Genomic DNA, 15,804 nt, shown 5'->3' on the forward strand with positions numbered 1-15,804 from the left:
TGCTTTCTGCTGATTTACTGTCAACAGAATCCCTTGGGACCATGGATGCTCCACAGGTTTTGTCAAGAAAATCCTAATTTTGTTGACCAGACCCCTAGTGTAGACATAGCCAAAGTTAATACAGAAAAGCTGCTTACTGTGAACTACTAAATCAAGTTCATTCAGATTATTTGCCTGATTTCAGTGATCACTGGCCAGCCGCTGGTCTGTCTGCACCAACCCTTACCGTAAACTAGTGTAAGCCACATTTTGTATTAGTGATGCTTACTGCTTCCAAGCAGGAGCGTCAACTCTACAAATAGTTGCTTTGCTGGCTGACACTTTGGGTTGGCACCAGTGCATACACTTCAATGTTCTGTATTTGCGGCAAATGACCAAAGTAGCAAAAACTTAAGAAAAGAAAGCCATGCAGTTTTTCCTTTAGTAAAGTTAGATAAAGCCAGCCTAGGTAGAACAAAACTCAGAAATCCCCAGCCTGGGTAAGGTCTTAACCGGGACTTGATGGGGATTCTGAGACCATAGGTCATATATGCCAAGATCTATTTTGAATCTTTTCATTCTTAGGTATATACAAAAAGACACTGGAAGATTGGTTTCTCCTCCAAGACACAACGCCAGTTCCTATGCCTTGTTTATGAAGTCTCACTTCAATTTTGCTACTATCATTACACAGCAAAATGTTTTACCAGGGTTTGTCACTTTTCATGTCAATATATACATTCTTTGGGACTACAGGCACATATGCACCTCAATTACATGTGCTCCTCGTGTTATAGCACCATCAAGAATAAGAATCTAAAATAGGAGGGTTCTTCTTAATGGAAAATGTATCCACAGTGCTTAATACAGAAATCTGAAGTTTCATAAGAAGCTCTAATCATAATTAATTAGAACTGATATTTGTGATATGCTGTTACTATGGTTTATTTCTTTAATTGTATAGGAGATCTGTGTGAAATTCCACACCTCTTTCCATAATGTGGTATAAAAGTGTCATAGCAATAAACCAACACTGTGCTATAAAGTTAAAATGCCTTTAAGTAAAATCAATTATTCAGCCTTTTGTCAGAGATTAACTGTGGCATCAGATTAACAGCAAATATTTTATTAAGGAGATTACATCCTGCACTTGGCAAGGGGATAAACTATATCAAACAGAATTGCATAAGACTTAGATAGGAAAGCTCTCCTGTAAATGCAGAAACAGGAGGCAAAAAATATGAAATTCTTTGCTTTCTCACCTCTGTGCTGAAGTCAACACTGAAGAGAGGAGAAGGTGGTGTTGGAGACTGTGTTGCCATAGGAAGAGTTGAGGACACAAGAGGTGTTTTTTGCGAGTGGTACTGTGCCCACTGCTCTGGCTTTCGTCTTAAATGATCATCGTAACTGGTCTTCAAGTGACCACAAGGCTCCTAAACAACATGAGGGCATCAACACATGAATACTCATAGCCCGATCATGCAGATTATTGACAGGCTTCTGATAGCTGCCAACACATGGAAGAACAGGCATGGAACAGTCACAGCTACCTCACCAAATAGCCGTCACAAGGGATATACTTGTATGCAGGGGAGAAAATAAAAACTAGATAAGGAACGGGTAACAGCATAGTGCCAAACTCATTCCATGTTTATTTACAATTGGCAGGCCACTGTATAAATTTAGAGTCATCCACCCCTCAGCTCCCCCACATTTCTCCCACTGTGGTCACTGGGAGATTCACAGCATGATCCAGGAGATAATCTGGCAATTACACTGTAACTCCCCTTGGGCTTACTGCCCATGTTCTTTCCCAATGCATATGCTAAAACACTCCACAATGAAACAGTTAAGGTTGCAACTGAAGTGTTATCACTGAATTTCACAGCTGACACGCCAGTAAAATTAAGACTCCTGAGTTATTGTCAGATGCCATCTGCAAGCAAATGTTACTGCATTGATTACATTAAGTTAACATTTGAAAGGTTTTCTCTGCATCTATGATGCAAGAAACGTACTTAAAAAATAAAGAGTTGAGATTTCTGAACAATCTGACTATATCCTCTGGGCTATACAGGTTGGACCTGAGCAGACACAAACAACGGAGTTCACTTGACCAGGTCAGACCTTGGGCTAGGGGCTGAGTGGGGGTGGGGGAGGAGGGGACCCGAGACTCAGCCTCCCTGATGGGGTCCACTCCATGGCCACCACTGGTCCAGTGACCCTATGGGATCCGCTAACCTGGCTGTAGCTGCCACCATCCTCTGGCAGACTCCACTGTTCCCAGCCCTGGTGACCCCATGGGTTCTGCAGCCTCCAGTCCCAAGAGCTGCTGGCCTGCTGGCAACCTCTGTCACTGGGACACTCTGGTCCAGCAACATTTGTAAATCTATACCAGAGAGGTACCACTTGTAAAAATACATTTAATGGGCCATATCTGGCCCACAGGCCATGCCTTTCACATCCCTCGGTCAGGATTCTTTGGACTGGACTTCCATTTATAGGACATAGGCAGAGGAAGATGCATCTTGGATCCAAAGTGTCTTTCGCAATGACTACAGTCATATCATAATGTGAATCAAATAAACAGGACTCAGCAACAGGTAGGATGTCTGTAATTAATTCAGTTGAGGTGTGCTTGTGAGCATAGGAGCAATGGGGTCTAATACAGCCCTACCCCAAAGGGCAAAGATCTGCCTATTATAGTTTAAAAACAACTTGTTTTACTGACTGAGAAATGAAAACCCAAAGAAAGGGAAGAGCTCTGTGCTAATCAGGTAGCATGATTTGTGTCATGAACCTTTAAGATAATCATATCCTCCTCTTTTCCACTCTCACCTACCCTTGGTAAAGGCACAGTCCTCTGCTCATTAGGAGGCTGGCAAGCCATGGAGTAATACCCATCCAACGAATTATATCTCTCACGCAATGATGTCTGATAGACAGATGAGTGCATCACATCCATTGGAGGTAAAGAATTGCTCCTAATAATGTCATCCCTTGGGTACATCTGGGGACGCCATATGCGCCTGCTGTCGTACACCGGAGCATACATTCCAGAAGGGACGGGAGGAACTGGTCCATACGGCTGCGGAGGAGGAGGTTGGTAGGGAGAATTCAGTCGATCTCGAGGGGGAAATGTACTATAATGTTCGGCATATGGCACGGAAGCAGGTGGGAGGGAGGCTTCTGTAACGTTACTGGACCTCACAAAGCGAGGAACACAAGGAGCCACACCAGCTGGTACTGTTGGAGGTGGTGGGTAGTATCCTTGAAAAGTGGAAAAAGGCATATTTAACAAGGTCTCATGAGGAACCAGAATTTTAACATGGTTCTAAAACTGTAAGTAGTAACTTGATCCTGACTTCAGAGTAAAGGCTCTTGTTTCTACAGGACCCATATTAATTCCATCATTTTTCTGCAGACGTACACTGCATGTTTGAGAATGGGGTCTGGGGACACTGTACTAAAACCATACAGTAAGTTCACAGGACCCAACATGGCTAGGAAGAGAAGCAGAGGAGTGGCGCATTCTACCACATGATGGTACTTTTAAAATTTTTACAAGAATAGGTGGTAATTTAGCACTTCCTTTCCATGCCTAACTTGAGTTTGTATGAATCAAGCTAGATAATCAACCACTTTGAAGAAAAAGGTCTACTGTCTCTTTATCAAGTAACTCCTCACTTAACATTGCTGCACTACTTATCATCTACTAGTGCACATGACTCTTTAAAGTTGTGCAGTACTCCCTGATAATGCCTTTTTGCTGCCTGCTTTGCACAATACTTCAAGGATTTTCTTGAAAAGCAGCTTGTCCTTGTGAGGATTTCGAACCAGGGTGGGCTGGCAGCCCCAGCCCAAATCAGCTCCCCCAAGTTCCTTGTAAGATATGCAACTGGGCAGCTGCAGTTCAGCTGCCCGTCCACCCATTACTCCTGCCCTCTGCCTTGGAGCTTGCTCCTGGGAGCTTCCTGCCTGCTGTGTGGGGAGGAGGGGAAAGAGGGAGCGAGGTGCTGTCAGGATGCTCTCCATTGAGCCCCCCTCCCACTCCATACCCCATCTCTACAAAGCAGAATATCACAGCTACAGAGTCCAGAGTCTGGATTTCCTGGTCTACTTAAAAGTGGGATAAGTATACGTCAAGGAGCAATGCACATCCGCCTCTCTTTCAAACACAAAAACAAGAACAGTGCGTGTCTGCACTTCCCCCGCCCCACTGTCCATTGGGAGTAAGGGAACTTCAAAGCACCATGGGTACTTAGAAGTGCCAGCAAGCAGTCTAGCCATGGGCACTTCAAAGCCTGCGCAACGAGAATTATGCTAATGAGGTGCTGCATGTGCACTGCAGCACCTCATTACAATTCACCAATCTGGCTCATTTGCAGGCCCCCTTCAATGCAGATGAGCCCTTAAAGTACAATTTTTCAGGAACATACCAACAACATTAAAGTGAGGAGTTACTGCAAATTCTGAGAGTCTTTAAGCTATAAGCTGGCATGTGTGGAATTTTTTTGTGTTAATACACTACAGAATAGATCATTTTTCCTCCTTTACCCTATTCAGACAGCTGGAACCCACTTGAAATTAGAACAAATTTTACAGTAGTTTCCTTGGGGGCACTTAACAGAAACTTCACAGAGGCAGAGTCACTTAGTACACAGAGTGTCTCTCTCCCAAATCTCTGCCTAGATGAATACTCAAACAACCCACTTCTCAAGGGCACATGGACATTTGTGCAATCTACCAGATTCAAACCGGGATTTTCTGTGTACACAAATGGCTAGAAAAGAGTTGGAAAAAGCTTGAGTTATTCAGTATGTAAATGTTCACAGGAAATGCACAAACTGGCCTAAAGTCCATCCATGGATGCACTGACTGAAGTCGTATCCATTCATACTGGAGTGTAGAGACTGGCCCCTCAGTAAGCATTAAATATCTGTCCACATGGAGGGGTGGAGAAGGGTGGTGTTTCCAGTAAGCCACCATAAAAGGAGACTTCTTAGCCAACTCCATGAAGGATGCAAGGAGGATGGAATCTCATGTTCCACACACAGAAGGCAGACAGAACTTTTCTCTGCAAGTCTTCAACACGTTTGTTCCCTCTCCAATAAGCAGGCATGGTTTACAAGTTGCTAAGCTTCCTGTAAAGAATTCTGGAGATCTTTCTGGTTATATATGGAAATAATGCAAAATATGTAGCAATGCCCCTGCATTCTGCATCCCTCTCTTTATGCAATCATAATATTAAGAGTTAAAAAGGTTGGTGCTATTGGGCTCTGCTCAAACCATGAGGCCCAGCAAATAACCCCATGTGCACATGGGGCACTGGGTGCCACTGGGATTTGAAGAACACAAAGCACAAACAAACATTCAAACACATTCCAGATTATGCTGGCAAAAGTGCAGGACTGCCTATGGCTCAGCAACCATGTCACTCACCTGTCTGTGGGTATTGTGGAACTTCATAGGACAATTGGGTCCTGGGATCTTGAAAATACTGAACATTATCAGAATGTGGAGGGTAGACAGGTACTCTGGTTACAAATGGGCTGGATTTTGGAGGCAGGGAATTCATCTCAGTTCCAATATTAGGACCACCAGCTGAGGTAGCGGCTGCCTGGCTTACAGGTGTCTTTGGTGGAGAACAAATTTTACTGAAAAGAATTGCAAAGAAATCCAATACATTTTTGTTTACTACCTATTTGTATTCATCGTTAGTCTTTTCTAACTCAAACACAAAACTCTCCAGTATGACGTAGCCCAAATTTCCTTATTATCTCTACAGGCTGTATCTTTGAAAGCCAAGATTCTCTCATCTGGCAGGGCCATGGATGATACTAGATGTGCACACCCAGTAAACAGCTAAGGGATAAAAGCTTGGGAAACCATGCCCTTAGCTGGGGACTTCCAGGCTCAGAGGTGTCCCAGGATGATTTCCCCCAGTGAAACCACATCTGCTGCGGCCCTAATGTGAGGCACTTCGGGACCGGGACTCTCTGTGGCAGAAAAGGTTGTAAGCATTCCACAGTGCCTCTTACTCGGTCGAGTACATTGTCATGTTGTGCTCTTGCTTACTAATGTGTACCTTGTGAACCTGGAGTAGCTTGAAGTAGTGAAGCTTAAAGTACATTATCCCTAATCAGCTCTGTGTTGAAGTGAATCCCATAATCCTGTCTATCCTTGGTCTTATGAGTTGACAAGAGCTCGGGGCACCAGGGCCAGAGATTGCAGCAGGGGGACTGTGGCCAGAACCCATGTCAGCAGGGCTGGAGCCCGTGAAATGGGAGCTGGAGGTGGTGTGTTCAGCAATGGCCAGAATCAAGGTAGTGGTGGTCTGGGGGTCAGGTGGCAGAAGAACTCCCTGGTCATAAAAATCTCATTTGGGACCAGTCAGGTCCCACAGGTGCCAGACCAGGGAAGTCCAACCTGTATTGGAATTTCTAAAATCTTCTTTAAAATCGAACATTGATGCTACTATCAAAAAGGAGACTTTTCAAGAGGACAACATGCACACAGTAAGATGATTTTAACTTTATAATTTGTACTAGATCTGAGATAAGTCTAAAAGCATGATCTGGAAACAACAGATAGGCACTGAAAAATCTAGTCATCTGTCCAGTGCTGTCTGGACAATGCACAGTTTTAAAAAGGTATGATACCTGGAAAACCTCCAGGACTACAAAAGAATGTTTTTGATAATTAAAAACACAATGACTATTCTTCACAATGCTATAAGAAACAAATTATGAATGCGAATTGCTGTTAAACGGAATAACCCCAAATAACAGATTAGATACTGGACAGCTGCATTAATTTAGCCATTCTAGTTAAGAGTTTTTAAAAACTAAAGCAAGGACACAACTCCAGCCAATCTTCTGAGTAACAAAAACATCTTCACTGCAGTATTAGACCTTGCACTGCTATACAACCAAGAATCTTCAACTCACCGCCCCCTTTCTCTTCTACCTGATGTGTTACTTGGATATATCATCTGCCAGTACCTCATATGGAAGCAGCCATTCCCCCCTTCAAGCCCAACTCGGGCTTCAGTAGATAGAGTGCAATGTTGTGCTCTTTGGAAAGTCTTGTATTATGCCTGTACATGAGCCACAGCAGATTTTTTGAAATGCACAGCTTGAATATTACCCATTCAAGGGCAACTGGCTACTTCAGTCATGGTGACAAGAAGAAAACATGCCCTTCAACACATGGAGAGCGTAAAACGGAACCAGAGTTCAATATCTAGGACTCACTAAGTAGCAAACACTAAAACAGAAACTGCTCTTGAATATAATTCAGACCTTTATCATCTATCTTCTGCTTGCAAAGGGTAGGAAAAAGGCAAAATGTGAACATTAGAATATTTGATCCCAATTCTTTTAGCCCATAGCAGTACATACTTTTCAGATAATGATTCTGTAGGAGACCCAGAAACATTTTGACCACTGGTTCCAGGCTTTCCCCCTTTCTTGATGTTCTCCAGAGCTCTTAAGGAGGTGTCAGCACAGCGAGGAATCAATTGAGGAACACCACTTTCCACATTAGCAATCCCATTGGAACTTGGAACCATTTTTCCTGTTGTTTCACTGCTTCCTATGACAGAGATTACACTTCCTGCTGTGGTTGAGACTGTGCTGTTGACACTGGCTTTATTTAGCAGAGGGAATGTTCTCACAGTTGCGCTGATCTTTTTGTTTCTCAAACGATACCTGTATTTACAAAGGCAAATCTGATAAAGGAATTCACATTGAGCCATGTGTGTACTAATGCTTTTGTAAAACTGACATGATAGAAGGGACAAGAAGGATATCATCAAGGACCAAATTGCATCACTTCGCAATTTAACTTAGACCATGAGCACACTAGTTTGGAGAAATAATGAACACCAGACATTTCACTCTAATCTGAAAGACCCAACTCCTGCTCTGTGAGGCATCTGAGTCATTAATGTGGGGATGGATCTGTGTGCAAACAGCTTTATGAATTTGAGATATTTGGTAAATTGAATTAGTAATAAAGAACTGGTGATAAATACCTAATGAGTGCTATTTCTTAGTTTGTGCCACTGCAGACCTCTTAAGGTGCCAGGCCCTGAGTCAATTTTGTGCAGGAAAATTTTGCTCCTGCTATATTCCGAGAGTAAATAAAGAGCAATTCTAGCAATTAAATGCTGCTATTTTTAAGATGTCTGATATTGCACAAACTGCTCTCTAGCCATGAAGGGACTCCCAGTATGAACTCTCACATAAAAGGAAAGTACTTCCAATACTTCATGAAAGCTGCTTTGGCTTTGATGGAAAGAACACACATCATCCCTAGACTTACTTTTCAAGCTCTTCCTGAGAGTGAGCAAATGTACAGTTAGTTCCTCGTGGACATCCCCCTTGCTGTCGCAGATCTCTGCACATACTTGTTTTATATTTGCTATTTGTTTGCGGCTTAAAAATAGGAAAAAAACACCCATGTAAGAGCCAATACAGGTTTAAATAGAAAGTTTTAAAAACACTATAAATGCATCCTTGGAAATTTTGACATTTTTGGCAGCACTCTTACTCACCCTTTTAGATAAAGAAGTTTTTCACTTACATTATGAATACCATTTTGTCACACTAAGCTCATTATAACTAGCTCTGCTGCATTCAGAAAGTTTTGCTCACAATTATGAATTTGTCAGGTACTAATTACAAGATGACGAGTCTTTCAGGATCATGAAACCCTCCACCATGAATAGCACCTCCATCTCCTAAGAATCACACATGCAAATATTGAGTGTGCATGACTTTTTCTTCTGTGAAAGTTTCTGTTCAAGAAAACACCCCTCCTTATTTCAGGGTTTATAATCAATAGGGATAGGGCAGCAGTTCACAAACTTTTTGTATTGGTGAGCCCATTCACATATCAAGACTGGAGTATGACCCCCACCCCCCCTTAAACTTTGAACATTTTAACTAAATTTTATTTTAACGTAACAGACTCTCCCAATCCTCTTCCCTGACTGGTCACAGACCCCCAGTTTGGGAATCACTAGAATAAAGGGAAGCTTTAAAGGAATATATTTATGTTCAGGTGTTTTAAAGCACCCTTTCGTTTTGTGGTAGTACTATGACAGACTTGTACTGTCTGTCTCACAGTATCAAGGTAAAATTCTTGCAAGCTGAACAGGTTTCTTACTGCTACTTTCCAATCCAGAGGGCAGCAAGAGAACCACTCCTCTATCATCCCTCCAGCCAAATTCTCAGATGAAAAGGGATGCCTTTATCACCCCACTCTAAAGGAGACAGAGATAAGAACTAAATTCTCTCCTTCATACATATTTTTAGGTACAGATTTTGGCATCCATATTCCTTAAATTTGCTTTGAAAATCCTATCTTTACATAACAGATATTGCATTCTTCAACACTTAATACCAGAGATTTAAAAAAATATAAAAAAATCACTGCCTGATATTCTGGTTCAATTGAGTATGTGCCCAACACCTATTTGACCAGTGTAACAGGTATGTGGGTGTATAAAGGAGAGTAAATAGCCTTGCATGATCTTACAAAAAAACTAGGCAAATACAATTTAGATGGGGCTACTATAAGGTGGGCATATAACTGGCTAGATAACCATTCTCAGAGAATAGTTTTTCAGTCATGCTGGAAGGGCATAACAAGTGGGGTTCAGCAACAGTCTGTTTTGGGACTGGTTATGTTTAATATCTTCATCAATGATTTAGATACTGGCATACAGACTACACTTATTAAATCTGCAAATACCACCAGGGGCGCGACGCAGAGTTGCAACTGCTTTGGAAGATAGGCTCATAATTCAAAACAATCTGGATAAACTGAAGGAATGGTCTGAGGTAAACAGGATGAAGTTTAATAAGGACAAATGCAAGGTATTCCACGTAGGAAGGAACAAATCAACTTCACACATACAGCATGGGAAGTGACTATCTAGGAACAAGTACTGCAGAAAGGGATCTATGGGTCACAATGGACCACAAGCTAAATATGAGTCAACAGTGTGATACTGTTGTAAAAAAAACAAACAGATTCTGGGATGCATTAACATGAGTGCTGTGAACAAGACAAGAATTCATTGTTCTGCTACTCTGTGCTCATTAGGTATTGTGTCCAGTTCTGGGCACCATGTTTCGACCAACATGTGGCAAAACTGGAGAATGTCCACAGAAGAGCAACGAGAATAATTAAAGCACTAGAGCATAGTTTCCCAAACTGGGGAGCATGCCCCCTGGGGGGGGGCGTGAAGAAATTTGGGGGGGCGGGGCAACCCCCCGCCCCATCATTCCCCCCACCTGACAAAAGATCCAGACTTTGCTTTCAGCTCTCAGACCCTTCCATTTTACACGGGTGACCCAGCGCAGCCGCTATAAAATGCAGGCAGCCAGCAAAGACCCACATGGAGCTGGCTGCCTTCTGCAAATAAGAGTGAGCGTGGGTTGGGTTGGAGGAGGAGGAGGATAGGGCTAGATGGGGGGCTGAGGGTGCCTGGCTTTGTGGGAGGCCTCAGATGAGTGGCTAGCAGGGCTTGGGCAGCCAGCCAGCTTGCAGGACTCATGGGGCTTAGGTGGCTGGCCCCAGCAGCATGGGGCTCAGGTGGCATGGGATGGTGAGTAGGCGGCTGTCCCTGGCACTGTGGGGCTTGGGTGGGCGGCTCAGCTGCCTGGTGGGCAGATGGCTGGTTCTAGCAGCACAGGGCTTGAGTGGTTGGTGGACAGCTGGCCCTGGCGGCGTGGGGCTTGGGTGGGTGGCTCTGGCAGTGCAGGTCTCAGGCGGGTGGGCAGCTGGCACAGGCAGCTCTGGAGGCTGGCACGGGGCTCAAGCAGCTGGCCAGTTGCAGCTGCACCAGGCAACCAAAAGGGGCCAAGAAAAATTATTTGTGCTTATTTTTAATTTTAAATACTATTTTTATATCAAGCCTTTGTGTGTATTTCAAATTACGAATTGAATTTTTTGTTAAGTGGGGGGTTGGATGATGGTAAAGAAGAGGTGGGAGGGCATGAGAGTTTCTCAAAAATCAGAAGGCGGGGAGTGACGCCAAAACGTTTGGGAACCACAGGTCTCAAGAACATGAGCTATGAGGGAAGACTGAAAGAACTGGGCTTGTTTAGTTTAGAAAAGAGAAGACATAGAGGGGACATGATAGCAGTTTTTGACTACCTAAAGGAGGGTTACAAGGACGAGGGAGAAAAATTGTTCTCCTTGTCCACTGAGGATAAGACAAGAAGCAATGGGCTTAAACTGCAGCAAGGGAGGTTTAAGTTGGACATTAGGAAAAACTTCCTGTCAGGGTGGTTAAACACTGGACTAAATTGCCTAGGGAGGTTGTAGGAGACATTTATGAGATGTTCGAGAGACATCTATTTGGGATGGCGTAGACAGAGCTTGGTCCTGCCGTGAGGACAGGAGACTGGACTTGACATCTCGAGGTCCCTTCTAACTCTAGTTTTCTATGAATCTAAGGAGAAGTCTGGCACCAGTCAGAGATGGGTTCTTATTCTGAATTCATGTGCCAGGGACCACAAGACAGAAAAGAGATTCTTTAAATTTTATTTTTACATCTTCCTATACTAAAGCAATTTTTCTAATGGTACCTGCTCTTAGATTGGCTTTGGAAGGACTGACTTTACAACTGGGGTTTTATTCTCTTCTATACAGTCTTGCAGAAGGAAGAACTTCCTTCTGTTGCCCACCCTCAGGCTCAGCTAACATCTCTGACCATCAGCTCTCCAAAAGTTTTTCACTAGCATACAGTGATGTTGACAGGAATTGCTTTACTTGGGTGTCTGCTTTCCAAGAACACGTCGGTGTTGCTGGCCCTGCCCAAGAAATGAAAACCTCTGAAGGAGGTATCCAAGATAATCAATGAAGCCAGGGATAGCTTCCGAGTGTTTGCTTCTAGCCCTTGGCGCAATCCAGGATGGGGGTGGGGGGGTATCCTCAGCCAGCCCATTATCTGCCTGGTGAGTCTGTCTCTTTTCTACAAGGTTTTACAAAAAGCAATCCCATTCCAGGTACATCCCATTGTCTTGGCAGAGCCAAATCCTGACCTTGGTTTAAGTTATCATAAGAGGAAGCTGCACACCAAATTTGGTAGTCCTAGCTCTTCTTGTTTAGGAGAAGTTCTTGAAAAAAAAGACAGACAAATGGATAAATTCTCTCAAATATATACTAAATTAGTCTCATCAGTTCTGACTTAGACAGGTGAACTTCTTCCCATAAAGAACAGGCAGTCCTCTTCACACTAGCTGTTCTTTCTATACAAGTGCTTTTGAAAGGGAGCCTGCGCTTTATAGAAAGTAACTCAAGACTGAGACCGAGCTAAGTAATGTCCTGCAGAGCCAGAAATGTAGGACTCCTTGAAGGATTTTTCCTTTGCTTTGCTCCCAGTTCCTTTGATCCCATTGTCGGTGCATTTAAAAACAAGTCTTGGATGAGAGGATGTGTAAACCAGCCAGCCATATGGTGACCAGTGCAGGGATCCCAGTTTCTATCGCTGTGTACCTTGAATGCCAGGAACCTACTGGATGAAGAAAGCCCAGCTGAGATGCTCTATAGAAGAAAGGTGCTGATTAATGCCTGTACACAAGGCATAAAAAGTTAAGCGCTCCATACAATCCTGTCAACTAGATCTTGTTTGCTTCCTGACACCTTGCACTGGCCACTGAAATGGAGGGCATCCGCTGATGGCATCTTTGTCACCAGCACTGGATCCTAAGGCTGGCTCAGGTGGAGAAAACTCTTACTTCCATGCCATTTCTCAGTCCTTCTTTTCCAGCTTTGCAGTGAGAGATGGAGATGAGGTAAAAGTAGCTTACAAGTCATTCTCAAGCAGTTTGGGCATAATGGTTTTCGGCCCAACAAAATCACCACTTCTCTAATTTCCTGCCTTGTGGAAAGAAATGCGATACTCCTCACTTCTTGATTCTGCAGCCCTGGTTCTCTCCTTGTACAGAGGAGGAAGACCTATAAGATCCTATCATGTGTTGGAGGCTTATGTAAGTGAACTCTGCTAGCTTAATGACCATCTATATATTCCGATAAGGGAAATCTGGAGGAGAAGCAGAATTTTGCCAGAAGATTCTCTGCCTGTATACCAGTTATGTTGGAATAAAGAAAGCTATAAAAGGTGCCAGGAAATGTAGTGCTCAGAGTTTCAGGAATGAAGGTAAACAAAGAATAAAGTGCTCAGTCCCAAGAGCTACAAGTTTGACATATCCAGCCAAATTTAAGCCTAATTACAAACAGTTATTTTAGGCTTTGTTTTAGATCTAACAATCCTTAACTTCAACATCAGTAAGGTATGTCCTTCCTTCCAACAGCTTAAAAGAAGAAAAATACAAAACTGGACATCTCTTCACCAGCTGGGACATATCACTGAACAAGCAATTCACAGCTCTGAATGATAGTCTGAAAGCTGAATGTAGGCAAAAGACCCAGGGTTAGAGATATGTAGCTCTTAATATAGGGGGAACAGAGTGGTGAATCAGTATGTTTTTCCCACATTGATTGTGAATCAATGATAGGAAAGAAAAGACAACGCTGGCTCTCTCACAGGTCACACTGGATGTATGAGAGGTGCAGAAATGTCCTTGTCGCCAATGCTAGAAATGGCACTAAAAAGGAGATTTGATGGATACATTTATCTTAGTTTCGGAAAGCAAAACTTTCTGAGAAAATTTTATGGTGCTCTTCAGTTAAATGAACAGTACTATTTCCCCTCTTCTTCCCCCTCCCCCCGCATCTGTCCTGGGAATATAAGTAAGTTGAGAAAACCAATTCATAAGTTTCAGAGGGGTAGTCATGTTAGTCTGGTTTAGCAAAAACAACTTACTTTTGCAAAATTAGTTAAGACTTTTTCGTAAAGCATCACAGAACACTCAGAAATACAGGTAATTAAATGTAGTCACCTGTGGTGTTTCATGACCTTTTCTACTATAGTTCTGAATAAAGTCCACCAGTCCATGTACCACAGTCTTCACTGCCACCATCGCATTTTCCAGCTGCTCCCATGTTGGAGAAGTTGCATCTACAATTGAAGAATATCAAGAATTCCAATATCATTGTTTTAAATATGAAACAACTTTTAATATTACACCAGAAACAACCAGAACAAGGATCAAGAGGAAACAATCTTGAACAGCAGCTTGAAAACATAAATTGATGGGAACCTTTTAGAACAGAAATGGAATTTGTCACCAGCACTAATAATACTTTTCACGAAACAGAAAAAAAAAATTTTTTTTCCTTTTCTCCAACTTTTATTAGCACCAGTCACATACCTGGATTAGGATCTATGTTTGCCAGAAGCTCTAAGTGAGGCCTAAGTCTGTTTAAATTTGCTGGATCACCTGTACGTTGCAAGACAATTGTCAACTCCTGTACGCTTTTTGCAAATGATTCTGGAGACTGGAGCTGAAAATGAAAGTGACATTAATGCTCTTCATTCTATAAATCAGACATTTAACAGAAAAAGTATTCACATTTTCTTTCAAGAGATGGGCTCCAAAATGAGATAGTGTCTTCAGATTGCACATAGAGATTATCAGTGGTGAGATATTACAATTCTCAGCTCAGAATCTGCCCTATGAAGCTTCATCATAAGACACAGAACAAGTTATTTTTTGCATTGCTCCTCTGTGATCTTTGTAAACACTAAAAATTCAGAAAAGGCTTTGTACATAAACATTGTGTATGAAACAACAGCCATCCTCGTCTCTAAGTCATGTCAAATTTAGTCAAAATTGGAGGTTATAATAGTTTTAAAAACTGCTTCAGTTTTACACTCTTTGCTAAATCCAACAAGAAAATGATACTAAAATCTATACTATCGACAAACCTTGTCAATAATGGATTGCATGTGTGACTTATGTGCCAAGTCACCATAAAGGAGGGAAGACCACTGTTCTGGTGATATTCGAAGTCCCGCTTCCATGGCAATGTGGACAATTTGGGCATCATGCTCCCTCCGCAAAGCCTCATAACTCCGAAATTCCTCTTTAAGCTGCATAAGAGAAGAATCCTCATCCCTTTTAGTGACCTAAAAATAAGAATTTAACAATGCTAAAAGATTTCATATTTTTATTACATCAGAGTCCAGCAGAGCAGAGTAGCCATATAGTACAACTTGTATAAACATGTGCCATGGTATACAGGAACACCGCTTTGCTCATTCAAATATTCATCCCCCTGCAGGGCACTTGCATAACTGCAGGGTAGCCAGATAATCCAGTGTTGTATAGTCAGTGATTATGAGGACATGGCAACAAGTCCAACCACCTCAACCAAGACAAAAATTGCATTTGCTTAAGTCTTTGAAGATACAATGTGATTGGCAAGATATACAGCTATATGGTTAGATCATCAGTTCCAGTAGCATTTCATAAATTCAATGTTAAAAGAGAACTCAGACAGGAACACTCCAGAATTTAATTGGTAACTGATATGTGTAGAGAAGATGATCAAAAAGTTGCAAACTACTCTATAATCTTCACAAAAAGACCATTACTACCAGTATTAACAAAAATACCGTGCCCTTACATACACCTTCATTCAAGGATCACAATTTATTTCATATACACATTAAACCTCAAAACACACCTTTAGCATAGTATTTTACTGATTGACAAAGTGACATACTAAAGCAAAATATCTGGGCTCAAGGTCACTAATGGCAGAGATCACGGAGGCAACAACAGAAGCTACAGTCATGGCCCTAATCCCTTAACAAAATGTGCAACATTGCATCTTTATAAAAAGAAAAGTGAAGATGTGACACACAATGATATAAATTATGATTATCTAGAAAAATAC

The 15,804-nt window shown here is 42.3% G+C and overlaps 1 protein-coding gene and 1 non-coding gene across 5 annotated transcripts in view; both read right to left on the minus strand.

Annotated features, from left to right (window-relative positions):
• The window catches only part of RC3H2 (ring finger and CCCH-type domains 2), a 45,239-nt gene that overhangs the window by 14,792 nt on the left and 14,643 nt on the right, over nt 1-15,804 (minus strand). For all 4 annotated transcript variants that reach the window (XM_075015245.1, XM_075015247.1, XM_075015246.1 and 1 more), the window contains exons 7-14: nt 14,831-15,031; nt 14,274-14,406; nt 13,902-14,020; nt 8,308-8,420; nt 7,383-7,691; nt 5,422-5,636; nt 2,822-3,249; nt 1,242-1,412 (exon numbers count right to left, since the gene is read on the minus strand). In XM_075015245.1, the coding sequence (XP_074871346.1) occupies nt 1,242-1,412; nt 2,822-3,249; nt 5,422-5,636; nt 7,383-7,691; nt 8,308-8,420; nt 13,902-14,020; nt 14,274-14,406; nt 14,831-15,031 (1,689 nt within the window). The remainder of the gene's footprint in view (nt 1-1,241; nt 1,413-2,821; nt 3,250-5,421; nt 5,637-7,382; nt 7,692-8,307; nt 8,421-13,901; nt 14,021-14,273; nt 14,407-14,830; nt 15,032-15,804) is intronic.
• LOC142024146 (small nucleolar RNA SNORD90) lies at nt 14,500-14,615 on the minus strand. Its single transcript, XR_012648426.1, has one exon. It is a non-coding gene; the product is annotated as a small nucleolar RNA SNORD90 (small nucleolar RNA).

Source organism: Carettochelys insculpta, chromosome 21 (assembly GCF_033958435.1).
Source record: "Carettochelys insculpta isolate YL-2023 chromosome 21, ASM3395843v1, whole genome shotgun sequence".
NCBI lineage: Eukaryota > Metazoa > Chordata > Testudines > Carettochelyidae > Carettochelys > Carettochelys insculpta.